General features: G+C 43.4%; 1 gene segment (V, D, J or C); it reads left to right on the top strand.

Moving 5' to 3' along the window:
- The first annotated feature begins 11,205 nt into the window (after positions 1-11,205).
- LOC121468772 (Ig gamma-2A chain C region-like) lies at positions 11,206-26,196 on the top strand. The segment is given in 5 exon segments: positions 11,206-11,263; positions 15,360-15,641; positions 19,983-20,303; positions 23,378-23,707; positions 25,779-26,196. Coding segments are annotated over 5 exon segments (1,362 nt in total).
- Positions 26,197-27,620: the final 1,424 nt, after the last annotated feature.

The following is a 27,620-nucleotide window of genomic DNA, read 5'->3' on the forward strand; positions in this document are numbered from 1 at the left end:
AAAATGGCTGATCCAAAATGGCTGAAATTGGATTCAAAATGGCCGATAATGGATCCAAAATGGCTGAAATGGGATCCAAGATGGCCGAAAATCTGATCCAAAATTGTTAAAAATTAACCCAAAATTGCTGATCCAAAATGGCTGAAACTGGACTCAAAATGGCCGAAAATCCGATCCAAAATGGCCGAAAATTAACCCAAAATAGCCGATCCAAAATGGCTGAAATTAGATCCAAGATGGTTGAAATTGGCTCCAAAATGGCCAAAAATTAACCCAAAATGGCCGATCCAAAATGGCCGAAATTGGACTCAAAATGGCCGATCCAAAATGGCCGAAAATCCAATCCAAGATGGCCAAAATTGGATCCAAAATGGCCAAAAATGGATCCAAAATGGCCGATCCAAAATGGCTGAAAATCGAATCCAAGATGGCCGAAATTGGCTCCAAAATGGCCAAAAATTAACCCAAAATGGCTGATCCAAAATGGCTGAAATTGGATTCAAAATGGCCTAAAATGGGTCCAAAATGGCTGAAATTGGATCCAAAATGGCCGATCCAAAATGGCCAAAAATCCAATCCAAGATGGCCGAAATTGGCTCCAAAATGGCCAAAAATTAACCCAAAATGGACGATCCAAAATGGCCAAAAATTAACCCAAAATGGCCGATCCAAAATGGCCGAAATTGGCTCCAAAATGGCCGAAAATTAACCCAAAATGGCCGATCCAAAATGGCCAAAAATTAACCCAAAATGGCCAATCCAAAATGGCCGAAAATTAACCCAAAATGGCCAAAAATTAACCCAAAATGGCTGATCCAAAATGGCCAAAAATTAACCAAAAATGGCCAAAAATTAACCCAAAATGGCCGATCCAAAATGGCCAAAATTGGAACCAAAATGGCCAAAAATTAACCCAAAATGGCCGATCCAAAATGGCCGAAAATTGGACCCAAAATGGCCAAAAATTAACCCAAAATGGCCAAAAATTAACCCAAAATGGCCGAAAAACTCCAGGAGAAAACAACAGACAAAAGTGGGCGTGGCCACAGACCTAATTTGCATAATCGAGGCCACACCCCCACCAAAAATTACCAAAAACCCCAAAAAAACCCAAAAAACCCCCAAAAAACCCCCAAAAAAATAAAATCCAAGATGGCCGCCGCAAAATGGCGGGAAAAAGGGGGTGGGCGTGGCTTATTCATGGCGGGAAAACCCCTTAATTTGCATATTTTAGGCCACGCCCCCGACCGAGAACCGAAAAAAGCCGAAAAACCACAAAAAAGGCGAAAAAGGGGAAATCGAAACTTCCGGTCTGGCCCCGCCCCGTCTGGGAGTGACGTCATCGGTGACGTCATCAGGCCACGCCCCCCAGGTGAGAGCAGCCGGAGCCAGGTGAGGATTGGGGAGAATTTGGGGGGTTTTGGGCAAATTTGGGCCATTTTTGGGGATTTTTGGGCATTTTGGGTAAATTTGGGAGGATTTTTGTGATTTTGGGTAAATTCTGGGGATTTTGGGGCGATTTTTGGTGATTTTGGGCAAATTTGGGAGGATTTTTGCAATTTTGTGCAATTTTGGGGTGATTTTTTGCAATTTTGGGCAAATTTGGGAGGATTTTTGCAATTTTGAGCAATTTTGGGAGGATTTTTGTGATTTTGGGCAAATTTTGGTGATTTTGGGGCGATTTTTGGTGATTTTGGGGCGATTTTTGGAGGTTTTGGGGCGATTTTTGGGGATTTTGGGGCAAATTTGGGAGGATTTTTGTAATTTTGGACAAATTTGGGCGATTTGGGGTAAATTTGGGAGGATTTTTGCAATTTTGGGCAAATTTGGAGATTTTTTGCAATTCTGGGCAAATTTAGGCAATTTTGGCCATTTTTGGGGATTTTGGGGCAAATTTGGGAGGATTTTTGTAATTTTGGACAAATTTGGGCGATTTTGGGGTGATTTTTGGTGATTTTGGGCAAATTTGGCCATTTTGGGGGTTTTGGGGCGATTTTTGGTGATTTTGGGCAATTTTGGACAAATTTGGGGATTTGGGGCAAATTTGGGAGGATTTTTGCAATTTTGGATAAATTTTGGTGATTTTGGGGCAATTTTTGGCAATTTTGGGCAAATTTTGGAGGATTTTTGCTATTTTGGACAAATTTGGGCATTTTTTGGGCAAATTTGGGCAATTTTAGGGCGATTTTTGGCAATTTTGGGCAAATTTCTGAGGTTTTTTGCAATTTTGGGCAAATTTGGGCAATTTTGGCAATTTTGGGTAAATTTGGGAGGATTTTTGCAATTTTTGGGCAAATTTGGGAGGATTTTTTGCAATTTTGGACAAATTTGGGCAATTTTGGGGCAATTTTTGGGGGTTTTGGGGCGATTTTTGGTGATTTTGGGGCCATTTTTGGGGGGTTTGGGGCGATTTTGGGCAAATTTGGGCAAATTTGGGAGGATTTTTGAAATTTTGGGCAAATTTGGGCGATTTTGGGGCAATTTTGGCAAATTTTGGCAATTTTGGGAGGATTTTTGTGATTTTGGGTAAATTTTGGTGATTTGGGGCAACTTTTGGTAATTTTGGGCAAATTTGGGAGGATTTTTCTGATTTTGGATAAATTTTGGTGATTTTGGGGTGATTTTTGGAGGTTTTGGGGCGATTTTTGGGGATTTTGGGCAAATTTGGGAGGATTTTTGTGATTTTGGACAAATTTGTGCGATTTTGGCCATTTTTGGCAATTTTGGGGTGAATTTGGCCAATTTTGAGCAAATTTGGGAGGATTTTTGTAATTTTGAAAAAATTTGGGCGATTTTGGGGCGATTTCTGGTGATTTGGGGGTGATTTTTGGTGATTTTGGGCAATTTGGGGCAAATTTGGGAGGATTTATGTAATTTTGGACAAATTTGGGCAAATTTTGGGGATTTTTGGGTGATTTTTTGTATTTTTGGGGAAATTTGGGAGGATTTTTGTAATTTTGTGCAAATTTGGGTGATTTTGGGGCATATTTGGGGATTTTGGGGCAATTTTTGGTGATTTTGGGCAATTTTGGACAAATTAGGGGATTTGAGGCAAATTTGGGCAATTTTTGGGGGTTTTGGGGCGATTTTTGGTAATTTTGGGCAAATTTGGGAGGATTTTTGCAATTTTGGGCAAATTTGGGCAATTTTGGGGCCATTTTTAGGGCTTTTGGGGCAATTTTGGGCAATTTTGGGCAAATTTGGGAGGATTTTTGTAATTTTGGGCGAATTTGGGCAATTTGGGGGCGATTTTGGGGCAATTTTTGGAGGTTTTGGGGTGATTTTTGGCAATTTTGGGTGAATTTGGGAGGAATTTTGCAATTTTGGGAAAATTTGGGTTATTTTGGGGTGATTTTTGGGGATTTTGGTAATTTTGGGCAAATTTGGGAGGATTTTTGTAATTTTGGGTAAATTTTGGTGATTTTGGGGCAATTTTTTGGGGTTTTGGAGCAATTTTGGGTGGTTTTGGGCAAATTTGGGAGGATTTTTGTAATTTTGGGCAAATTTGGGTGATTTTTGGTGATTTGGGGCAATTTTGGACAAATTTGGGAGGATTTTTGTAATTTTGGATAAATTTTGGTGATTTTGGGGCAATTTTTGCTGATTTTGGGGCGATTTTTGGTAACTTTTGCAAATTTGGGAGGATTTTTGCAATTTTGGGCAATTTTGGGTAAATTTCTGGTGATTTTGGGGTGAATTTTGGGGATTTTGGGCAATTTTGGGTTTTTGGGCAATTTTGGGCAAATTTGGGGGGATTTTTGCAATTTTGGACAAATTTGGGCAATTTTGGGTGATTTTGGGGCGTTTTTGGACAAATTGGAGTAAATTTGGGGCAATTTTGGGGCAATTTTTGACAATTTTGGGGCAAAGTCGGGCGATTTGAGGGAAATTTTTGGGGTGATTTTTGACAATTTTGGGCAATTTTGAGGCGATTTTCAGCAATTTTGGGGTGACTTTGGGTGATTTTGGGAAAATTTGGGCAATTTTCTGTAATTTTGAGGCAATTTTGGACAAATTTTGGGTGATTTTGGGGCAATTTTCAGTGATTTTGGGGCGATTTTTGGTGATTTGGGGCAAATTTGGGGCAATTTTTGTCATTTTTGGGCAGTTTTGGACAAATTTTAGGAAATTCTGAGGTGATTTTTGGCTATTTTGGGACATTTTGGGTCAATTTTTTGTGATTTTGGACAAATTTGGGGCAATTTGGACAATTTTTGGCAATTTTGGGGTGATTTGGGGCAATTTTCAGAAATTTCGGGGCGATTTTTGGTGATTTGGGGTAAATTTTGGACAATTTTGGATAATTTTGGGCAATTTGGGGATTTTTGGAGTTTTAGGCTCAGTTTTGGGGTGAATTTTGGGGATTTTGGGTCTAAACTCGGATTTACCAAAGCCTCACCTGGGCTGGGCTCACCTGAGGCATTTTTGGGTTAAATTTCTTAAATTTTGGGCAATTTTATGTAAATTTGGGGCAATTTTGGGCAATTTTTGGCAATTTTGGGAATTTTTGGAGCTTTAGGCTCAGTTTTGGGGTGAATTTTGGAGATTTTGGGTCTAAATTCGGATTTACCAAAGCCTCACCTGGGCTGGGCTCACCTGAGAAGATTTTGGGGTAAGTTTTGTGATTTTTGGGCAATTTTGGGTGAATTTTGGGTAAATTTTCGTCAATTTTGGTGGAAATTTGGGGGATTTTGAGATTTAAGCTGTTTTGGGGTGAATTTTTGGGATTTTGGGCAATTTTTGGGCACTTTTGGGATTTTTTTTTGAGCTTTAGGCTCCATTTTGGGTTGAATTTTGGGGATTTTGGGCAATTTGGAGAAATTTTGGGCAAATTTTGGTTTGTTTTTTTTTTTTTTAATTTAAGCTCAGTTTTGGGGTGAATTTTGGGGGGAATTTTGGGGGAATTTGGGGAATCTGGGGCAATTTGGAGGATTTTGGGGAATTTGGGGGGAATTTTGGGGATTTTCAGAAATTTTGAACCATTTTTAGGGAGTTTGGGGGAATTTGGGGAAATTTTGGTAATTTTCAGGAATTTTGGGGAATTTTGGGGAATTTGGGGGATTTTGAAGAAATTTTGGGGAAATTTGTTGCAGTTTGGGGAATTTTGGGGAATTTGTGGGAATTTGTAGGAATTTTGGTAATTTTCAGGAATTTGGAGGAATTTTGGGGAATTTGGGGGAATTTGGGGGAATTTTTGGGGAATTTTGGGAATTTTCACGAATTTGGGGGGAAATTTTGGGGAATTTGTTGAATTTTGGGGAATTTTGGGGGAATTGGGGGTAATTTGGGGAATTTTGAGAAATTTGGGGAATTTTGTGAGAATTTTGGTAATTTTCAGGAATTTTGGGGAATTTTGAGGAGTTTGGGTGAATTTGGGGGGAATTTTGGGGAATTTGTTGAATTATGGGGGGATTTTGGGAATTTTCAGGATTTTTGGGGCATTTTAGGCAATTTTTGGGGTATTTTGGTAATTTTTAGGAATTTTGGGGAATTTTGAGGAATTTGGGGGAATTTGGGGGGAATTTGGGGGAATTTGTTGAATTTTGGGGAATTTTGGTGAATTTTGGGGGGAATTTAGGGGGAGATTTTGGGGAATTATTTTGGTGGATTTTGGCGGAATTTGGGGGAATTTTGGGGGGAATTTGAGGGGAAATTTTGGGGATTTTTGGGGGGAATTTTGGGGAATTTTTTAAATTTTGGGCGGTTTTGGGGGGGGAGGGGCTGGGCTTAAAAACCTTCCCAGTTTGGACCAGTCCAGACCAGTTTAAACCAGTCCAAACCAGTTTAGACCAGTTTAGGACCAGTCCCAGCCCCTCCATTCCCAGTTTAAACCAGTTTGGACCAGTCCAAACCAGTCCAGCCCAGCTTAAACCAGTTTAGGACCAGTTTAGACCAGTTTAGACCAGTTTGGACCAGTCCATCCCAGCTTAAACCAGTTTAGGACCAGTTCAGACCAGTTTAGACCAGTTTAGACCAGTCCCAGCTCCACCATTCCCAGTTTAAACCAGTTTGGACCAGTCCAGCCCAGCTTAAACCAGTTCAGGACCAGTTTAAACCAGTTTAGACCAGTTTAGACCAGTCCCAGCCCCACCATTCCCAGTTTAAACCAGTTCAGACCAGTCCAAACCAGTCCAGCCCAGCTTAAACCAGTTTAGGACCAGTTTAAACCAGTCCAAACTAGTCCAGCCCAGCTTAAACCAGTTTAGGACCAGTTTAAACCAGTTTAGACCAGTTTAGGACCAGTCCCAGCTCCACCATTCCCAGTTTAAACCAGTTTAGACCAGTCCAAACCAGTCCAGCCCAGTTTAAACCAGTTTAGGACCAGTTCAGACCAGTTAAAACCAGTTTAGACCAGTCCCAGCCCCACCATTCCCAGTTTAAACCAGTTTAGACCAGTCCAAACCAGTCCAGCCCAGCTAAAACCAGTTTAGGACCAGTTTAGACCAGTTTAGACCAGTTTAGACCAGTCCCAGCCCCACCATTCCCAGTTTAGACCAGTCCAAACCAGTCCAGCCCAGCTTAAACCAGTTTACGACCAGTTTAAACCAGTTCAGACCAGTCCAAACCAGTCCAGCCCAGCTTAAACCAGTTTAGGACCAGTTCAGACCAGTTTAGGACCAGTCCCATCCCCGCCATTCCCAGTTTAAACCAGTTCAGACCAGTCCAAACCAGCTTAAACCAGTTTAGGACCAGTTCAGACCAGTTCAGACCAGTTTAGACCAGTTTAGGACCAGTTTAAACCAGTCCAAACCAGTTCAGACCAGTCCAGACCAGTTTAAACCAGTTTAAACCGGTTTAAACCAGTTTAGGACCAGTTTAAACCAGTCCAGACCAGTTTAGGCCCAGTCCCAGTTCCCAGACCCCCAAAATTTCCCCAAAAAAACCCCAAAAAATCCCCCAAAAGTTTCCCCCAAAATCCCAAAAATTTCCCCCAAAAATTTCCCCCAAAATCCCCAAAAATTCCCCCAAAAATTTCCCCCAAAATCCCCAAAAATTTCCCCTAAAAATTTCCCCAAAATTTCCCCCCCCAAAATTCCCCAGAATTCCCCGATTTCCTCAAAACCCCCAAAATTTTCCAGAATTTTCCCCAAATCCCCCAAATTTTCAAAATTTTCCCCAAAATTCTTTTAAATTACAAAAATTTCCCCCAAATTCTCCAAAATCTTTCCCAAAATTAAAGAAAAATCCCCCAAAATTCCCCCAAATTTTCCCTTTTTTCCCCAAAATTGAAAAAAAATCCCCAAAAAACCCCAAAATCCCCAAAATTTTCCAAATATTTCCCCAAATTCCTTCAAAATTCCCAAAATTCCCCCAAAATTCCCCAAATTCCCCCAAATTCCCCCCAAATTCCCCCCAAATCCCCCAAATCCCCCAAATTCCCCCAAATTCCCCCAAAATTTTCCAAATATTTCCCCAAAATTTCCTCCAAATTTCCCAAAATGCCAAAAATTTTTGAAACATTTCCCCAAAATCCCCCAAATTTTCCCAAATTTCCCCAAAATTAAAATAAAATAAAAAAAATTTCTCCAAATTTTCACAAATTTCCCCCAAAATTTAAAAAAAAAAATCCCCAAAAAATCCCCAAATTTTCCCAATTTTCCCCAAAATAAAAAAAATCCCCCCAAAAATCCCCAAATTTCCCCAAAATTCCCCAAATTCCCCCAAATTTTCCAAATATTTCCCCAAAATTTCCTCCAAATTTCCCAAAACGCCGAAAAATTTTGAAACATTTCCCCAAAATTCCCCAAATTTCCCCAAAATTCAAAAAAAACCAAAAAATCCCCAAATTTTCCCAAATTTCCCCAAAATCCCCCAAAAAATCCCCAAAATTTCACAAATTTCCCCAAAATTCAAAAAAAATCCCCAAAAATCCCCAAATTCCCCAAATTTCCCCAAAATTAAAAAAAAATCCCCCCAAAATCCCCAAATTCCCCCAAAAATCCCCCAAAAATCCCCAAAATTTCGGAATCTTTGCAGGTGGCTCCTGATTGGCTCCCGGCCGGATCCGCTCGCTCCTGATTGGCTCCCGGCCGGATCCCGCGGTTCCTGATTGGCTGCGGCCCTGGGGGGGAAATTTGGGGTGAAAAAGGGGAAAATTGGGGGGGAAGAGACAAAAAATTGGGAATTTTGGGAGGGAAATTTGGGGGGAAATGGTGAAAAATGAAAATTTTGGGAATTTTGGGGTGAAAAGGTCAAAAAATGGTCAAAAAATGGTCAAAAAAAGGTCGAAAATTGGCCAAAAAATGGGATTTTTGGGAGGGAATTTTGGGTAAAAAAAAGTCCAAAAATGGGAATTTTGAGGAGGGAAATTTGGGGGAAAATTTGGTTGGAAATGGTGAAAAATGGGAATTTTGGGAATTTTGGGGTGAAAAGGTCAAAAAAAGGTCAAAAAATGGTAAAAAATTGCCCAAAAAATGGGATTTTGGGAGGGAATTTTGGGAAAAAAAATGTCCAAAAATGGGAATTTTGAGGAGGGAAATTTGGGGGGAAATGGTGAAAAATGGGAATTTTGGGGTGAAAAGGTCGAAAAATGTTCAAAAATTGGCCAAAAAATGGGAATTTTGGGGGAAAATTAGGTAAAAAATGTCCAAAAAATGGAATTTTGGGGGAAATTTGGGAAAAAATGGGCAAAAATTGTTGAAAATGGGAATTTTAGGAGGAAATTTGGGATAAAATGGTAAAAAATGGCCAAAAATAGGAATTTTTGGGAAAAAAGGGGCAAAAATGGTGAAAAATTGGATTTTTTTGGGAAATTTGGGGTGAAATGACCCAAAAATGTCCAAAAAATTGGAATTTTGGGGGGAAATTTGGGACAAAATGGCCCCAAAATGTCCCAAAAAAGGGAATTTTAGGGGGGGAAATTTGGGATAAAATGGTAAAAAATGTGCCAAAAAATGGGAATTTTGGGATAAAATGGTAAAAAAATGTGCCAAAAAATGGGAATTTTGGGGGGAAATTTGGGATTAAATGGTGAAAAAATGTGCCAAAAAATGGGAATTTTGGGATAAAATGGTAAAAAAAAAGTGCCAAAAAATGGGAATTCTGGGGGGAAATTTGGGATAAAATGGCAAAAAAAAGTGTCACAAAAATGGGAATTTTTTGGGGAAATTTGGGATAAAACGTTAAAAAATGTGCCAAAATTAGAATTTTTGGGGAGAAATGGTGAAAAACTTCCCAAAAACTCCCAAAAAATTGAATTTTGGGACAAAATGGTGAAAATTATCCCTAAAAAAGTGCCAAAAAATGGGAATTTTGGGATAAAATGGTAAAAAAATGTTGCAAAAAATGGGAATTTTGGGGGGAAATTTGGGATAAAATTGTGAAAAAATGTGCCAAAAAATGGGAATTTTGGGTGGAAATTTGGAACAAAAATGGTAAAAAAAAGGTGCCAAAAAATGGGAATTTTGGGGGGAAATTTGGGATGAAATGGTAAAAAAAGGTCACAAAAAATGGGAATTTTGGGATAAAATGGTAAAAAATGTGCAAAAAAATGGGAATTTTGGGGGGAAATTTGGGAAAAAATGGCCAAATTTTGGCAAAAAAAAATGGAATTTTGGTAGGGAAATTTGGGGTGAAAATATCCCAAAAATTGGAATTTTTGGGGGGGAAATTTGGGATAAAATGGTAAAAAAAAGTCGCAAAAAAATGGGAATTTTGGGATAAAGTGGTAAAAAAATGTGCCAAAAAATGGGAATTTTGGGGGGAAATTTGGGATAAAATGGTAAAAAATGTGCCGAAAAATGGGAATTTTGGGATAAAATGGTAAAAAAAATGTGCCAAAAAATGGGAATTTTGGGGGGAAATTTGGGATAAAATGGTGAAAAAAAGTGCCAAAAAATGGGAATTTTGGGATAAAATGGTAAAAAAAATGTGCCAAAAAATGGGAATTTTGGGGGGAAATTTGGGATAAAATGGTAAAAAAAATGTGCCAAAAAATGGGAATTTTGGGGGTAAATTTGGGATAAAATGGTAAAAAAAAATGTGCGAAAAAATGGGAATTTTGGGGGTAAATTTGGGATAAAATGGTAAAAAAATGTGGCAAAAAAGGGGAATTTTGGGGGGAAAGTTGGGACAAAACGGCCAAATTTGGGCTAAAAAAAATGGGAATTTTGGGGGGAAATTTGGAATGAGATGGTAAAAAAAATGTGCAAAAAAATGGGAATTTTGGGATAAAATGTTAAAAAATGTCAAAAAAAAAATGGGAATTTTGGGGGGGAAATTTGGGATAAAATGGCAAAAAAAAGTGCCAAAAAAAGGGAATTTTGGGGAGAAATTTAGGATAAATCGGTAAAAAAAAGGTGTCAAAAAATGGGAATTTTGGGGGGAAAATTTGGGATAAAATGGTAAAAAAAAGTGTCAAAAAATGGGAATTTTGGGGGGGAAATTTGGGATGAAATGGCAAAAAAAAGTGTCACAAAAATGGGAATTTTTGGGGAAAATTTGGGAAAACTTCCAAAAAACTCCCAAAAATGTGAATTTTGGCACAAAAGGGTGAAAATCCTCCCTAAAAAGTGCCCAAAAAATCCCAAAAAAGTCAAAAAAATCCCAAATATGTCCCAAAAATGGGAATTTTGGGGGAAATTTGGGATTAAATGGTGGAAAATTTGCAATTTTGGGAGGGAAATTTGGGCTGAAATGACCCAAAAATGGGAAATTTTGGGACGAAATGGTGAAAAAATCCTCCCCAAAAATATCCCAAAAAATGGGAATTTTGGGGGGAAATTTGGGATAAAATGGTAAAAAAAAGCGCCAAAAAATGGGAATTTTGGGAGGGAAATTTGGGATAAAAATATCCCAAAAATTGGAATTTTTTGGGGGGGAAATTTGGGACAAAATGGCCAAATTTTGGCTAAGAAATGGGAATTTTGGGGGGGAAATTTGGGATGAAATGGTAAAAAAAAATGTGTGAAAAAATGGGAATTTTGGGATAAAACGGTAAAAAAAAGGTCGCAAAAATTAGAATTTTGGGGGGAAATTTGGGAAAACTTCCAAAAAACCTCCCAAAAATATGAAATTTAGGACAAAAGGTGAAAATCCTCCCCAAAAAGTGCCAAAAAAGGGAAATTTTGGGTAAATTTTGGGGGATTTTTGGGCGATTTTGGGGGCGCACTTCCGGGTTTAGCCACCGGGGGGCGCTCGAGGACTGTGATTGGTGGAGGTGGAAAAGGGGCGGGGCTAAAGCGGAAAGGGGCGGGGTTAAAGGAAATGGGCGTGGCCAAAAGGGGGCGGAGCTTAGGGGGCAGCGGGAGCCGCGATGGGGCAGGTGAGGGGCAGATGTGGGGCAGGATTTGGGATCTATGGGGCGGATTTGGGATCTATGGGGCAGAAATTTGGGATCTATGGGGCAGAAATTTGGGGTCCATGGGTCGATCTATGGGGCTGGGAATGGGGTTTGGGGTCGGTTATGGGGCAGGATTTGGGATCTATGGGGCGGATTTGGGATCTGTGGGCCAGATTTGGGATCTGTGGGGCGGATTTGGGATCTATGGGGCGGATTTGGGATCTATGGGGCGGATCCATGGGGCAGGGGGTCCCCAGCTGTACTGTAGGGTCCGTATAGAGCAGGCGGATCTATGGGGTGGATTTGGGATCTATGGGGCGGATTTGGGATCTATGGGGCAGATTTGGGATCTGTGGGGCAGAAATTTGGGATCTATGGGGCAGAATTTGGGATCTGTGGGGCGGATCTATGGGGCGGATTTGGGATCTATGGGGCGGATTCGGGATCTATGGGGCAGAAATTTGGGATCTATGGGGCAGATTTGGGATCTATGGGGCGGATTTGGGGATCTATGGGGCGGATTTGGGATCTGTGGGGCAGAATTTGGGATCTGTGGGGCAGATTTGGGATCTATGGGGCGGATTTGGGATCTGTGGGGCGGATTTGGGATCTGTGGGGCGGATTTGGGATCTGTGGGGCAGATTTGGGATCTGTGGGGCGGATTTGGGATCTATGGGGCGGATTTGGGATCTGTGGGGCGGATCTATGGGGCGGATTTGGGATCTATGGGGCGGGGATGGATCTATGGGGCAGCGGTGCCTAAGCTGTTCCTATAGAGCAGAGGGATCTATGGGGCGGATTTGGGATCTATGGGGCAGACCCGAATTTATGGGGCAGGACTGGGATCTATAGGGCAGGATTTGGGATCTCTGGGGCGGATCTATGGGGCAGATTTGGGATCTGTGGGGCGGATCTATGGGGCGGATCTATGGGGCAGGCGGATCTATGCTGTTCCTATAGAGCAGGCGGATCTATGGGGTGGATCTATGGGGCGGATTTGGGATCTATGGGGCGGATTTGGGATCTGTGGGGCGGATTTGGGATCTATGGGGCAGATTTGGGATCTATGGGGCAGATTTGGGATCTATGGGGCAGGGGGTGCCTAAGCTGTCCCTATAGAGCAGAGGGATCTATGGGGCAGACCCGGATCTATGGGGCGGATTTGGGATCTATGGGGCGGATTTGGGATCTATGGGGCGGATTTGGGATCTGTGGGGCGGATTTGGGATCTATGGGGCAGACCCGGATCTATGGGGCAGGGGGTGCCTATGCTGTTCCTATAGAGCACAGGGATCTATGGGGCGGATCTATGGGGCAGATTTGGGATCTATGGGGCGGATTTGGGATCTATGGGGTGGATCTATAGGGCAGACCCGGATCTATGGGGCAGGGGGTGCCTAAACTGTTCCTATAGAGCAGGCGGATCTATGGGGTGGATCTATGGGGCAGACCCGGATCTATGGGGCAGATTTGGGATCTATGGGGCAGACCCGGATCTATGGGGCAGGACGGGATCTATGGGGCCGGCGGATCTATGGGGCAGGGTGTGCCTAAGCTGTTCCTATAGAGCAGGCGGATCTATGGGGCGGATTTGGGATCTATGGGGTAGACCCGAATCTATGGGGCAGATTTGGGATCTATGGGGCGGATCTATGGGGCAGGGTCCCCAGCTGTACTGTAGGGTCCATATAGAGCAGGCGGATCTATGGGGCGGATCCGAATCTATGGGGCAGACCCGGATCTATGGGGCAGATTTGGGATCTGTGGGGTGGATTTGGGATATATGGGGCAGACCCGTATCTATGGGGCGGGATTTGGGATCTATGGGGCAGATTTGGGATCTATGGGGCGGGATTTGGGATCTATGGGGCAGATTTGGAAACTATGGGGCAGATTTAGGATCTGTGGGGCGGATTTGGGATCTATGGGGCGGATTTGGGATCTGTGGGGCAGGGTTGGGATCTGTGGGGCGGATTTGGGATCTATGGGGCGGATTTGGGATCTATGGGGCAGATTTGGGATCTGTGGGGCAGACCCGGATCTATAGGGCAGACCCGGATCTATGGGGCGGATCTATGGGGCAGGGGTCCCCAGCTGTACTGTAGGGTCCCTATAGAGCAGGGGGATCTATAGGGCAGGGGTGGATCTATGGGGCGGATTTGGGATCTATGGGGCAGACCCGGATCTATGGGGCGGATTTGGGATCTATGGGGCAGACCCGGATCTATGGGGCAGGGGGTGCCTATGCTGTTCCTATAGAGCACAGGGATCTATGGGGCGGATCTCTGGGGCAGACCCGGATCTATGGGGCGGATCTATGGGGCGGATCTATGGGGCAGGGATCCCCAGCTGTACTGTAGGGTCCCTATAGAGCAGGCGGATCTATGGGGCGGGACGGGATCTATAGGGCAGACCTGGATCTATGGGGCGGGGATGGATCTATGGGGCAGGGGTGCCTAAGCTGCACTGTAGGGTCCCTATAGAGCAGGGGGATCTATGGGGCGGATCTATGGGGCGGATCTATGGGGCAGATTTGGGATCTATGGGGCCGGCGGATCTATGGGGCAGGGGTGCCTAAGCTGTTCCTATAGAGCAGGTGGATCTGTGGGGCAGATTTGGGATCTATGGGGTGGATCTATGGGGCAGATTTGGGATCTGTGGTGCGGATCTATGGGGCAGGATCGGGATCTATGGGGCGGATCTATGGGGCAGATCTATGGGGCAGGGGTCCCCAGCTGTACTGTAGGGTCCCTATAGAGCAGGGGGATCTATGGGGCAGGGGTGGATCTATGGGGCGGATTTGGGATCTATGGGGCGGACCCGGATCTATGGGGCAGACCCGGATCTATGGGGCAGATTTGGGATCTCTGGGGCGGATTTGGGATCTATGGGGCAGGGGGTGCCTAAGCTGTTCCTATAGAGCAGGGGGATCTATGGGGCGGATCTATGGGGCAGACCCGGATCTATGGGGCAGGGGTGCCTAAGCTGTTCCTATAGAGCAGGCGGATCTATGGGGCGGATCTATGGGGCAGGGTTGGGATCTATGGGGCGGATTTGGGATCTATGGGGCGGATCTATGGGGCAGGGGTGCCTAAGCTGTACTGTAGGGTCCCTATAGAGCAGGGGGATCTATGGGGCGGATCTATGGGGCAGACCCGGATCTATGGGGCAGGGGTGCCTATGCTGTTCCTATAGAGCAGGGGGATCTATGGGGCAGACCCGGATCTATGGGGCGGGATTTGGGATCTATGGGGCAGATTTGGGATCTGTGGGGCGGATCTATGGGGCAGATTTGGGATCTATGGGGTGGATCTATGGGGCGGATCTATGGGGCAGGGGTGCCCAGCTGTACTGTAGGGTCCATATAGAGCAGGGGGATCTATGGGGCAGGGATGGCTCTGTGGGGCAGGATTTGGGATCTATGGGGCAGGCGGATCTATAGGGCAGACCCGGATCTATGGGGCAGGGGGTGCCTATGCTGTTCCTATAGAGCAGGCGGATCTGTGGGGCGGATCTATGGGGCGGATCTATGGGGCAGACCCGGATCTATGGGGTTTTCTATGGGGCAGAGACCCCCTATAGGATTTTCTATGGGTCCGAGCGGTTTCTATGGGGCAGAAACCCCCTATAGGATTTTCTATGGGGCAGAGACTCCCTATGGGACCGAGTGGCCCCTATAGGATTTTCTATGGGTCCGAGTGACCCCTATGGGATTCTCTATGGGGCAGAGGGGTTTCTATGGGTCCGAGTGACCCCTATGGGATTTTCTATGGGGCAGAGGCTCCCTATGGGTCCGGAAGGTCCCTATGGGGTTTTCTATGGGTCTGAGTGGTTTCTATGGGGCAGGACGCCCCCTATAGGACTTTCTATGGGGCAGGAGGTTCTTTATGGGGTTTTCTATGGGGCAGAAGATTTTCTATGGGGCAGAAGATTTTCTATGGGGCAAAGTGAATTCTATGGGGTTTTCTATGGGGCAGAGACCCCCTATAGCAATTTCTATGGGGCAGAAGGGGGTCACACCCCTTTAGCCCCTCCCCCTTCCTAACCCCGCCCCCTTTTTCTCTCGCCCCTCCCCCAGCCCGCCCCTCCCCCCCCTCCGTTTCCCCATTGGCCGGTTGCGGCCCCGCCCCTTCCGCCATTGGCTGCCTGGCCAGCGGCTTCTTCCCAAGCCCCGCCCACTTCTCCTGGAGCCCCGCCCCCTCCCCAGGCCCCGCCCCCCTCCCCCAAATTTCCAGCCAATCGCGGCTCTCCCTGGCCGGAAGTTGGCTCCGCCTCCCGGAAGCTTCCGGAAGTGACGTCATCTTCCGGTGCCGCGTCCGGCACGCGCCGAGCGGCGCCGACGTCGCCGTCGACGTCAGACGTGAGTTTGGGGGGGACTTCCGGTGGGGTGGGGGGGTTGGGTGAACAAATTTTGGGGATTTTGGGTCTTGATTTGATCAAATTTTGGGATTTTGGGTCTTTACTCAATGAAAATTTGGGATTTTGGGGTGTCAAATTGACCAAATTTGGGGTTTTAGGTCTTGATTCGATCAAATTTTGGGTTTTTTGGGGTTTTTGGGGTCTCCAGTTGGGTTTGGGGTCTTGGATTGACGAAATTTTGGGGTTTTGGGTCTTTATTAGATCAAATTTTGGGTTTTTTGGGATTTTGGGTCTTTATTTGATCAAAATTTGGGATTTTGGGTCTTTATTTGACCAAATTTTGGGTTTTTTGGGATTTTGGGGTCTCCAGTTGGGTTTGGGGTCTTGGGTTGACCAAATTTTGGGATTTTGGGTCTCGATTTGACCAAATTTTGGGGTTTTGGGTCTCGATTTGAGCAAATTTTGGGATTTTGGGTCTTGATTTGACCAAATTTTGGGATTTTGGGTCTTTATTCGATCAAAATTTGGGTTTTTTTGGGTTTTGGGTCTTGATTTGACCAAATTTTGGGATTTTTTGGGTTTTTGGGGTTTTTAGGATGTTCCAGTTGGGGTTTGGGGTCTTCATTTGACCAAATTTTGGAGTTTTGGGGTCTCCAGTTGGGTTTTGGGTCTTCCGGTTGGGTTGGGGGGTTGGGGTGGCCAAATTTTGGGATTTTGGGTCTCGATTTGACCAAATTTTGGGTTTTTTTGGGTTTTGGGGTCTTGATTTGATCAAATTTTGGGATTTTGGGTCTTGATTTGATCAAAATTTGGGATTTGGGGGTTCCAGTTGGGTTTGGGGTCTTGATTTGATCAAATTTTGGGATTTTTGGGGTTTTGGGATCTTCCAGTTGGGTTTTGGGTCTTGGATTGACCAAATTTTGGGGATTTTGGGGTCTCAAAATGACCAAATTTGGGGTTTTCGGTCTTGGTTTGATCAAATTTTGGAGTTTTTGGGTCTTGATTTGACCAAATTTTGGGTTTTTTGGGATTTTTGGGATCTCCAGTTGGGTTTGGGCCACTTCCGGTTGGGGTTGGGGGCTTGGGGTGACCAAATTTTGGGATTTTGGGTCTTGATTTGATCAAATTTTGGGTTTTTGGGTCTTTATTTGATCAAATTTTGGGATTTTGGGTCTTGGTTTGACGAAAATTTGGGATTTTGGGTCTTGGATTGATCAAAATTTGGGGTTTTGGAGTTTTGGGAACTTCCGGTTGGGGTTGGGGGGTTGGGTTGGACAAATTTTGGGATTTTGGGTCTTGATTCGATCAAATTTTGGGGTTTTGGGTCTTGATTTGATGAAATTTGGGGATTTTGGGTCTCGATTCGATGAAAATTTTGGGTTTTGGGTCTTGATTTGATCAAATTTTGGGATTTGGGGTCTCGATTTGACCAAATTTTGGGGTTTTGGGTCTCGATTCGATGAAAATTTGGGGTTTTGGGTCTTGATTTGATCAAATTTTGGGATTTTTGGAGTTTTGGGGTCTTCAAGATCCTCCAGTTGGGTTTGGGGTCTTGATTTGACCAAATTTTGGGTTTTTTGGGATTTTGGGTCTTGATTTGACCAAATTTTGGGATTTTTGAGGTCTCCAGTTGGGTTTGAGATCTTCTGGTTGAGTTTTGGGACTTCCGGTGGGGTTTGGGGTCTTGGGGTGACCAAATTTTGGGATTTTGGGTCTTTATTTGATCAAATTTTGGGATTTTTGTGGTTTTTGGGGTCTTTGGGGTCTCCAGTTGGGTTTTGGGGTCTCCAGTTGGGTTTGGGGTCTTGGGGTGACCAAATTTTGGGATTTTGGGTCTTTATTCGATGAAATTTTGGGATTTTGGCTCTTCATTTGGTCAAATTTTGTGGTTTTGGGGATTTTTGGGGTTTTTGGGGTCTTTGGGGTCTCCAGTTGGGTTTGGGGTCTTGGGTTGACCAAATTTTGGGGTTTTGGGTCTTGATTTGACCAAATTTTGGGATTTTGGGTCTTGAGTTGATCAAATTTTGAGGTTTTGGGTCTTTATTTGATCAAATTTGGGGTTTTGGGTCTTGAGTTGATCAAATTTTGGGATTTTTGGGGTTTTGGGGTCTTCCAGTTGGGTTTGGGGTCTCCAACCTTGAGGTTCTCCAAAATTTCTGAGATTTTTCCCAAAATTCTTGAGGTTCTCCAAAATTCTTGAGATCCTCCAAAATCTTTGAAATTCTCCAAAATTCTCAAATTTTCTCCAAAATTTTGGAGATTTTCCCAAATTTTTGAGGTTCTTCAAAATTTTGACATTCTCCAACCTCGAGGTTCTCAAAAATTCTTGAAATCCTCCAAAATTTTGGAGATTCTCCAAAATTCTTGAGATTTTCCAAAATTCTTGAGGTTCTCCACAATTTTTCGGAGTTTCTTCAAAATTATTGAAATTCTCCAAAATTTTTTGGAGTTTCTCCAAAATTTTGAGGTTCTCCAGCTTTGAGGTTCCTCAAAATTCTTGAGAATCTCCAGAATTCTTGAAGTTCCCCAAAAATTCTTAAATTTCTCCCAAAGTTCTTGAGATTTTCCAAAATTTTGGAGATTTTCCCAAATTCTTGAGGTTCTCCAACCTCGAGGTTCTCCAAAATGTTGGAGATCCTCCAAAATTTTATTAAGGTCTCCAAAATTCTTGAAATTTTCCAAAATTTGTTTAGTTTCTCCAAAATTTTGGAGATTTTCCAAAATTCTTGAGGTTCTCCACAATTTTTTGGAGATTTTCCAAAAGTCTTGAAATTCTTCACAATTTTTTGGAGTTTCTCCAAAATTTTGAAGTTCTCCAACCTCGATTTTCCTCAAAATTCTTGAAATTCTCCAAAATTTTGGAGATGTTCCAAAAATTTTGAGGTTCTCCACAATTTTTTGGAGTTTCTCCAAAATTTTGAGGTTCTCCAACCTCGAGGTTCTTCAAAGTTCTTGAGATCCTCCAAAATTTTTTGAAATCCTCCAAAATTCTTGAAGTTCTCCAAAATTCTTGAAGTTCTTCAAGATTTTTGAGGTTCTCCAACCTCGAGCTTCTCAAAAATTCTCAAAATTCTCCAAAATTTTCTGAGATTCTCCAAAATTTTGGAGATTTTCCAAAATTCTTGAAATTCCCCCAAATTTTTGGAGTTCCTCCGAGATTTTGGAGCTTCTCCACCTTTCCCGACCTTCTCAAGCCCCCCGAGCTCCTCCGCGCTCCTCCACCACCAACCTCGGCCCCTCCCCCACCGCCGCCGCCGCCGCCCCAGGTAGGTCCTGACCCCTCCCCCACCCCAAAATTTGGGATTTTGGGGGCGTGGTCTCCACAGAAATCCCAAAACCCCAAAATTTCCACCCAAAATTCGGCGTTTCCACAAAATGGCGGAGGAACCTCTGAGGACCTTCAGGAACTTGGAGGTTCTCCAAAATTTTTGGAGTTTTTCCAAAATTTTGGAGGTTCTCGAAGGTTCTGGAGGTTCTTCAACCTCGAGGTTCCTCAAAGTTCTTGAGGTTCTTCAAAATTTTGGGGATTTTTCCCAAAATTTTTGAGGTTCTTCAAGATTTTTGGGGTTCTCCAACCTCCAGGTTCTCCAAAAGTTTGGAGATTCTCCAAAACTCTTGAAATCCTCCAAATTTCTAGAAATTCTTCACAATTTTTTGGAGTTTCTCCAAAATTTTCGAAGTTCTCCAACTTTGAGGTTCCTCAAAATTCTTGAAATTCTCCAAAATCTTTTGAAGTTCTCCAAAATTCTCGAGTTTCTCCCAAAAATTTTGAGGTTCTCCAAGATTTTGGAGGTTCTCCAAAATTCTCGAAATTTTCCAAAATTTTTTGAGATTCTCCAAAATTCTTGGGATTCTCCACAATATTTTGGAGTTTCTCCAAATTTTGAGGTTCTCCAACCTCGAGGTTCTCCAAAATTTCGGAGATTTTTCCAAAATTCTTGAGGTTCTCCAAAATTTTTTGTGATTCTCCAAAATTCCAAAAATTCTCCACAATTTTTTGGACTTTCTCCCAAATTTTGAGGTTCTCCAACCTCGAGGTTCTCCAAAATTTTGGAGATCCTCCAAAATCCTCCAAAATTCTCAAGTTTCTCTAAATTTTTGAGGTTCTCCAACCTCGAGGTTCTCCATCTTCGAACTTCTCCAAAATTCCAAAAATCCCCCAAAACTCCTGAAATTCTTCAAAATTTTTTAAATTTCTCCAAAATTTTGAGGTTCTCCAACCTCCACATCCTCCAAAACCCTCCGGGTGGAGTCCCCACAATGTCCCCTTCCCATGACCTCCCCATGACCTCCCCGTGACCTCACCATGACCTCAATGACCTCACCATGACCTCTCCCACAGCGCGACCCCCTCGACCTCCGCGACCTCCGACCGTCGACGTTTTCCACTCCTGCCCCGCCCCCGACCTGGTGGAGCTTCTCTGTTTGGTCACCACCTTCTCCCCTCCCCCGGTGAGCGTCGATTGGCTGAGAGACGGATCCAAGATGGCCGCCGGCCACGCCCACACCGAACCGGCCGCGCCCGACGTCGTTTCCGGAACGTTCCGGACGGTTTCGCGCCTCAACGTCTCGGTGGAGGAGTGGAGGGACGAGGTCTTCTCCTGCCGGGCCACCCACGGGGCCACCGGGGCCGAGGTGGAGGCGACGGTCGGGAGATGCGCCGGTGAGGAGGAGTTTGGGGGTTTTGGGGTCTTGGGGTGACCAAATTTTGGGGTTTGGGTCTTGATTTGATCAAATTTTGGGATTTTGGGTCTTGGGTTGACAAAATTTTGGGGTTTTGAGTGTTTGGTTGACCAAATTTTGGGATTTTGGGTCTTTATTTGACAAAATTTTGGAGTTTTGGGGTCTTAAAGATCTTCCAGTTGGGTTTTGGGTCTTGATTTGATCAAATTTTGGGATTTTTGGGGTTTTTGGGGTCTTTGGGATCTTCCAGTTGGGGTTTGGGTTTTCCGGTTGGGTTTTGGGTCTTGATTTGACCAAATTTTGGGATTTTTGGGGTCTCCAGTTGGGTTTTGGTGGTTCCAGTTGGGTTTGGGGTCTTTGGTTGACCAAATTTTGGGGTTTTGGATCTCAATTTGACCAAATTTTGGAGTTTTGGGGTTTTGGGATCTCCAGTTGGGGTTTGGGGTCTTTGGTTGACCAAATTTTGGGATTTTGGGTCTTTGCTTGACCAAATTTGGGGTTGTTGGGGTCTTTGAGATCTTCCAATTGGGTTCTGGGTCTTCCAGTTGGGTTTGGGGTCTTGAGTTGGACAAATTTTGGGATTTTGGGTCTTGGATTGACCAAATTTTGGATTTTTGGGGTCTCCAATTGGGGTTGGGGTCTTTGGTTGACCAAATTTTGGGGATTTGGGATTTTTGGGGTCTTCTGGTTGGGTTTGGGTCTTGATTTGACCAAAGTTTGGGATTTTTTGGGTTTTGGGGTCTCCAGTTGGGTTTTGGGTTTTTCGTTGACCAAATTTTGGGATTTTGGGTCTTGATTTGACCAAATATTGGGGTTTTGGGTCTTTGGTTGACCAAATTTTGGGGTTTTGCATCTCAATTTGACGAAATTTTGGGGGTTTTGGGGTCTTCAAGATCCTCCAGTTGGGTTTGGGGTCTTTGGTTGACCAAATTTTGGGGTTTGGGGTCTTGGGTTGACCAAATTTGGGGTTTTGGGTCCTGATTTGACCAAATTTTGGGATTTTGGGTCTTGATTTGACCAAATTTTGGAGTTTTGGGGTCTCCAGTTGGGTTTTGGGGTCATTGGTTGACCAAATTTTGGGTTTTGGGTCTTGGATTGACCAAATTTTGGAGTTTTGGGGCCTTTGAGATCTTCCAGTTGGGTTTCGGGTCTTGGATTGACCAAATTTTGGGATTTTGGGTCTTTATTCAATCAAATTTTGGAGTTTTGGGGTCTCCAGTTGGGTTTGGGGTCTTGGATTGACAAAATTTGGGGTTTTGGGGTCTTGATTAGATCAAATTTTGGGTTTTGGGTCTTGATTCGACCAAATTTTGGGATTTTGGGTCTTTGGTTGACCAAATTTTGGGATTTTGGGGTCTTTGAGATCTTCCAGTTGGGTTTTGGGGTCTCCAGTTGGGTTTTGGGTCTTGGATTGACCAAATTTTGGGGTTTTTGGGGTCTTCAAGATCTTCCAGTTGGGTTTGGGGTCTTCCAGTTGGGTTTGGGGTCTCCAGTTGGGTTTTGGGTCTTGATTTGGTCAAATTTTGGGGTTTGGGGTCTTGGATTGGCCAAATTTTGGGGTTTTTGAGATTTTTGGGGTGTCCAGTTGGGTTTGGGGTCTTGATTTGACCAAATTTTGGGGGTTTAGGATTTTTGGGGTCTCCAATTGGGTTTCAGGTCTTTGGTTGACCAAATTTTGGGTTTTTGGGGTCTTCAAGATCCTCCAGTTGGGTTTTGGATCTTGGATTGAACAAATTTGGGTTTTGGGGTCTCTGGTTGACCAAATTTGGGGTTTTGGGTCTCGATTTGACCAAATTTTGGAGTTTTGGGGTTTTTTGGGTCTCCAGATGGGTTTGGGATCTTCCAGTTGGGTTTGGGGTCTTTGGTTGACCAAATTTTGGGGGTTTTGGGGTCTCCACTTGGATTTTTGGTCTCCAGTTGGGTTTTGGGGTCTTCCAGTTGAGTTTTGGGTCTCCAGTTGGGTTTTGGGTCTTTGGTTGACCAAATTTGGGATTTTGGGTCTTGATTTGACCAAATTTTGGGGTTTTGCATCTCAATTTGATGAAATTTTGGGAGTTTTGGGGTCTCCAGTTGGGTTTGGGGTCTTTGGTTGACCAAATTTGGGGATTTTGGGGTCTTGATTTGATCAAATTTTGGGATTTTGGGTCTTGATTTGACCAAATTTTGGGTTTTGGGTGTTTGGTTGACCAAATTTTGGGGGTTTTGAGGGTTTTTGGGGTCTCCAGTTGGGTTTTGGGGTCTTTGGTTGGGTTTGGAGTCTTGGATTGACCAAATTTGGGTTTTTGAGGTCTTCGAGATCCTCCAGTTGGGTTTGGGATCTTAATTTGGTCAAATTTTGGGTTTTGGGTCTTGGGTTGACCAAATTTGGGGTTTTTGGGGTCTTCAAGATCCTCCAGTTGAGTTTTGGGTCTTGGATTGGACAAATTTTGGGATTTTGGGTCTTGATTCGATCAAAATTGGGGGTTTTTGGATTTTTGGGGTCTCCAGTTGGGTTTGGGGTCTTCCAGTTGGGTTTGGGGTCTTTGGTTGACCAAATTTTGGAGTTTTGGGGTCTCCAGTTGGGTTCTGGATCTTCCAGTTGGGTTTTGGGTCTTTATTTGATCAAAATTTGGGGTTTTGGGTTTTGATTTGATCAAATTTGGAACTTTTGGGGTCTTTGGGGTCTCCAGTTGGGTTTGGGTCTTAATTTGGTCAAATTTGGGATTTTGGGTCTTGATTTGATCAAATTTTGGGATTTTTGGGGTCTCCAGTTGGAATTTTGGTCTTCCAGTTGGGTTTTGGGGCCTTTGGTTGACCAAATTTTGGGATTTTGGGTCTTGGATTGACCAAATTTGGAGTTTTTGGGATTTTTTGGGTCTCCAGTTGGGTTTTGGGGTCTTTGAGATTGTCCAACCCAACCCAACCCAACTTTTGGACCTTCTCCAACCCAACTCAACTCAACCATGACCAACCCAACCCAACCCAACCCAACTCAACCCAACCCAACCCAACCCAACTCAACCCAACTCAACAAACTCAACTCAACTCAACTCAACTCAACCTCTCCCACTTTAGGCTCCACCTCCGCCTCCATCTCCATCTTCACCATCCCCCCATCCCCGTCCGACCTCTACATCACCCAAACGCCCAAAATTCGCTGTCTGGTGACGAACCTGCCGAGCAACGACGGCCTCAGCGTCACCTGGAGCCGCGACGGCGCCGATTTCGGCAAATTGGCTCAACCCCTCCCCCTCCAATTGAGCCAAAACTTCAACGGGACGTTAACGGCCGTCAGCGAACTCCCGGTGAGCGTCGGCGACTGGGAGAGCGGCGCCGCCTTCGTGTGCCGGGTCGGACACGCCGAGCTGCCGGCGCCGGCGGAGCGGCGCGTGGAGAGGAGGCCGGGTAGGAAGGGGTTAAACGGGGGGTTTTTGGGGGGTTTGGGGAAAATTTTGGGGTTTTTTAGGGAAAATTTGGGGTTTTTAGGTGAAAAAATGGGGTTTTTAGGGGAAAATTCGGCAAAAAATTTGGGTTTTTTTTGGAGTAAAAGTTAGGCAGATTTGGATGGTTTTTACAGCAAAAATTAAGATTTTTTTATGGCAAAAAAATGCCAAAAAATCGATATTTTTACAGCAAAAAATTCAATGTTTTTACGTCAAATATTGCCAAAAAATTTGATTTTTTTTACAACAAAAATTCCCAAAAGTTCGATTTTTTTGACGCCAAAAAATGCCCAAAATTTTGATATTTTTTACATGAAAAATTCGATTTTTTAATGGCAAAAATTCCCCAACTTTCGAATTTTTTTTACACCAAAAATTCCCAAAAAATTCGAATTTTTTACGGCAAAAATTGCCAAAAATTCTATTTTTTTTTGCAGTAAAAGTTCCGCAAATTTGGATGTTTTTACAACACAAATTCAATTTTTTAATGCCAAAAATTAAAAAAAAAATTCGATTTTTCGCTATCAAAAATTGCCAAAATTTCGATATTTTTACACCAAATATTTAGATTTTTTTTTTACATCAAAAATTCTGATTTCTTTAACGCCAAAATTTTGGTATTTTTTTACAGCAAAAATTTCGATATTATAACGCCAAAAATTCCCCAAAAATGTGATTTTTTTTTTAAATCAGAAGTTCCACAAGTTTTTGATTTCTTTACGCCAAAAATTCCCAAAGTTTGATTTTTTTACACCAAAATTTGAGTTTTTTACGGCAAAAATTGCCAAAAAATTTGATTTTTTTTTACAGCTAAAAATTCCTCAAAAATTCCATTTTTGTACATCAAAAAATTCCTCAAAATTTCAATTTTTTTCCCAAATTTTCCTCAATTTTTCAAAAGTTTCCTCAATTTTTTCCCCATTTTCCCCCAAATTTTTCCTTCCATTTCTCCCCCATTTCTTCCCCATTTTGTGCCATTTTTTCATCATTTTTTCACCAAATTTCGTCCGATTTTCATCAAATTTTCACCCAATTTTCACCCAATTTTCGCCCAATTTTTCTCAATTTCCCAATTTTCCCCAATTTTTCCCATTTCCCCCCCAAATTTCCTTATTGATCCTCCCCATTTCCCTCTCATTTTTCCCCCCATTTTCCGCCATTTTTTCCTCATTTTTTCGTCGTTTTTTCACCAAATTTCGTCCGATTTTCACCGAATTTTCACCGTTTTTTTTTTAATTTTCCCAATTTTTCCCTTTTTCCCAGGAAAACGCTTCCCACCCTCCGTCTTCCTCCTGCCACCCCCCCTGGAGGAACTCTCCTCCTCCCACCCCACGCTCAGCCTGACCTGCCCCAACATCCCCCGCCCGCCCCAATTCCCCCCGAATTTACCCCAAAATTCACCCCAAACTCACCCAAAAATCACCCCAAAAATCACCCCAAAATTAACCCAAATTTTACCCAAATTTTCTCCTTTATCCCCCAAATTTTTCCCCTCCATTTTCTCCCCATTCCTTCCCCATTTTCCGCCATTTTTTCATCATTTTTTCCGCCAAATTTTGCCCGATTTTCGCCCAATTTTCACCCAATTTTCACCCAATTTTCTCCCAAATTTCACCCAAATTTCACCCAATTTTCCTCAAATTTCCTTAAATTTCCTCAAATTCCCCCAAATTTTGCCCAAATTTCCCCCACTTCCCCCCCATTTCCTCCCCATTTTTCGCTCCTTTTTCCCCCATTTCCCGCCCGTTTTTCCTCATTTTTTCGTCATTTTTCCACCAAATTTCGCCCAATTTTCACCAAATTTTTGCCAAATTTCCATAGTTTTCCCCGATCTTTCCCAAATTTTTCCCAAATTTTTCCCAAATTTTCGCCAAATTTTGCCCCATTTTCTCCCCACTTCCCTCTCGTTTCTCCCCCATTTTTCACTCAATTTTCGTCATTTTTTTGTCGTTTTTTCGCCAAATTTTGCCCAATTTTCACCCAATTTTCACCAAAATTCCCGGATTTTTTTAATTTTTCCCGTTTTTTTCCAGGAAAACGCTTCCCACCCTCCGTCTTCCTCCTGCCTCCCCCTCTGGAGGAACTCTCCTCCTCCCGCCCCACGCTCAGCCTGACCTGCCTGGCCCGCGGCTTCTTCCCGGACTCCATCGACGTCCAGTGGCAGAAAAACCAGGAAACCCTCGGGAATTCCGGGGGAATTCCGGGAAATTCCGGGAATTCCGGCCTGGAAACGTGGCCCCCGCGGCGGGAAAAGGGGGGGGAGGGGCGTTACTTCCTCTACAGCCGCCTGGAAGTGGAACGGGAAGAGTGGGAGACGGGCGCGACCTTCGTCTGCACCGTGGTGCACGAGGGGCTGCCCATGCGCTTCCTGCAGCGCAGCGTGCACAGAAACCCCGGTAATTAGCCTAATTGGTGTTAATTAGATAATTAAAGGTGGATCGTCAGCGAAAACCGGAGTTTTTTTGGTGAAAAAATGGGGATTTTAGGGCGAAAAATGGGATTTTTACGTCGAAAAATGGGATTTTTACGGGCGTTTTTTGGGTTTTCGAGACGCTTTGGTGGTAAAACCATGCTAATTAGGTTAATTAGTCTTAATTAGTTGGTAATTAGTCTATTAAAAGTGGTTTATTGGCGAAAATTTGGGGTGTTTTGGAGAAAATTTGGGATTTTTGGGTGAAATTTGGGATTTTTGGGTCATTTTGAGGAGTTTTGGGTTCTTGACTGGGATTGGTCATAAAAAGGTGGTAATTAGTGGTAATTAGTGGTGATTAGTGGTAATTAGTGGGTAATTAGTCAATGAAAAGTGGTTTATTGGTGAAAATTTGGGGTTTTTTGGGGAAAAATTGGGATTTTGGCTCATTAATTAAAGGATTTGGGGTCGTTAATTAACGTCGAGTTCGGCGCTCTCAGCTCAGTTCCCCTCATTAAAAACCCCCTTAATTAACCTAATTACCCCTAATTAACCCCTCCAACTCCATCAACCCCTCGCTCAGGACGGGTAATTAGCGGTGGGGGCGGTTCCGGGCTCGTTAATTAAGGGCTGAGGGCGTTAATTAACCCGGAAGTGGGACGGGAAGAGCGGTGCACGAGGGGCTGCCCATGCGCTTCCTGCAGCGCAGCGTGCACAGAAACCCCGGTAATTAGCCTAATTAGCGTTAATTGGCTCATTAAAGGCGGATCGTCAGCGAAAACCGGAGTTTTTTTGGTGAAAAAATGGGGATTTTAGGGCAAAAAATGGGATTTTTATCAGCGTTTTTTGGGTTTTCACGTTAGTTTGGTGGTAAAACTTTGGTAATTAGGTTAATTAGTCTTAATTATTGGAAATTAGTCTTAATTAGTTGGGTAATTAGTCAATGAAAAGTGGTTTATTGGCGAAAATTTGGGGTTTTTTGGGGAAAATTTGGGGTTTTGGGGCGTTTTGAGGGGTTTTGGGTTCTGGGTTGGGATTGGTTGGTGAAATCTTGGTAATTAGGTTAATTAGTCTTAATTAGTGGTAGTTAGTATTAATTAGTTGGTAATTAGTCAATTAAAAGTGGTTTATTGGCGAAAATTTGGGTTTTTTTGGGTGAAATTTGGGGTTTTTTGGGGAAAATTTGGGATTTTGGGGCGTTTCGAGGGTTTTTGGGTTCTGGGTTGGGATTGGTCATAAAACCATCGTAATTAGTGGGTAATTAGTGGTAATTAATGGTAATTAGTCATAATTGGTTGGTAATTAGTCAATGAAAAGGGGTTTATTGGCGAAAATTTGGGGTATTTTGGAGAAAATTTGGGATTTTTGGGTGAAATTTGGGATTTTGGGGCGTTTCGAGGGGTTTTGGGTTCTTGACTGGGATTAGTCATAAAAAGGTGGTAATTAGTGGCTAATTAGTCTTAAT

This window comes from Taeniopygia guttata, chromosome 36, assembly GCF_048771995.1.
Source record: "Taeniopygia guttata chromosome 36, bTaeGut7.mat, whole genome shotgun sequence".
Taxonomy (NCBI): domain Eukaryota; kingdom Metazoa; phylum Chordata; class Aves; order Passeriformes; family Estrildidae; genus Taeniopygia; species Taeniopygia guttata.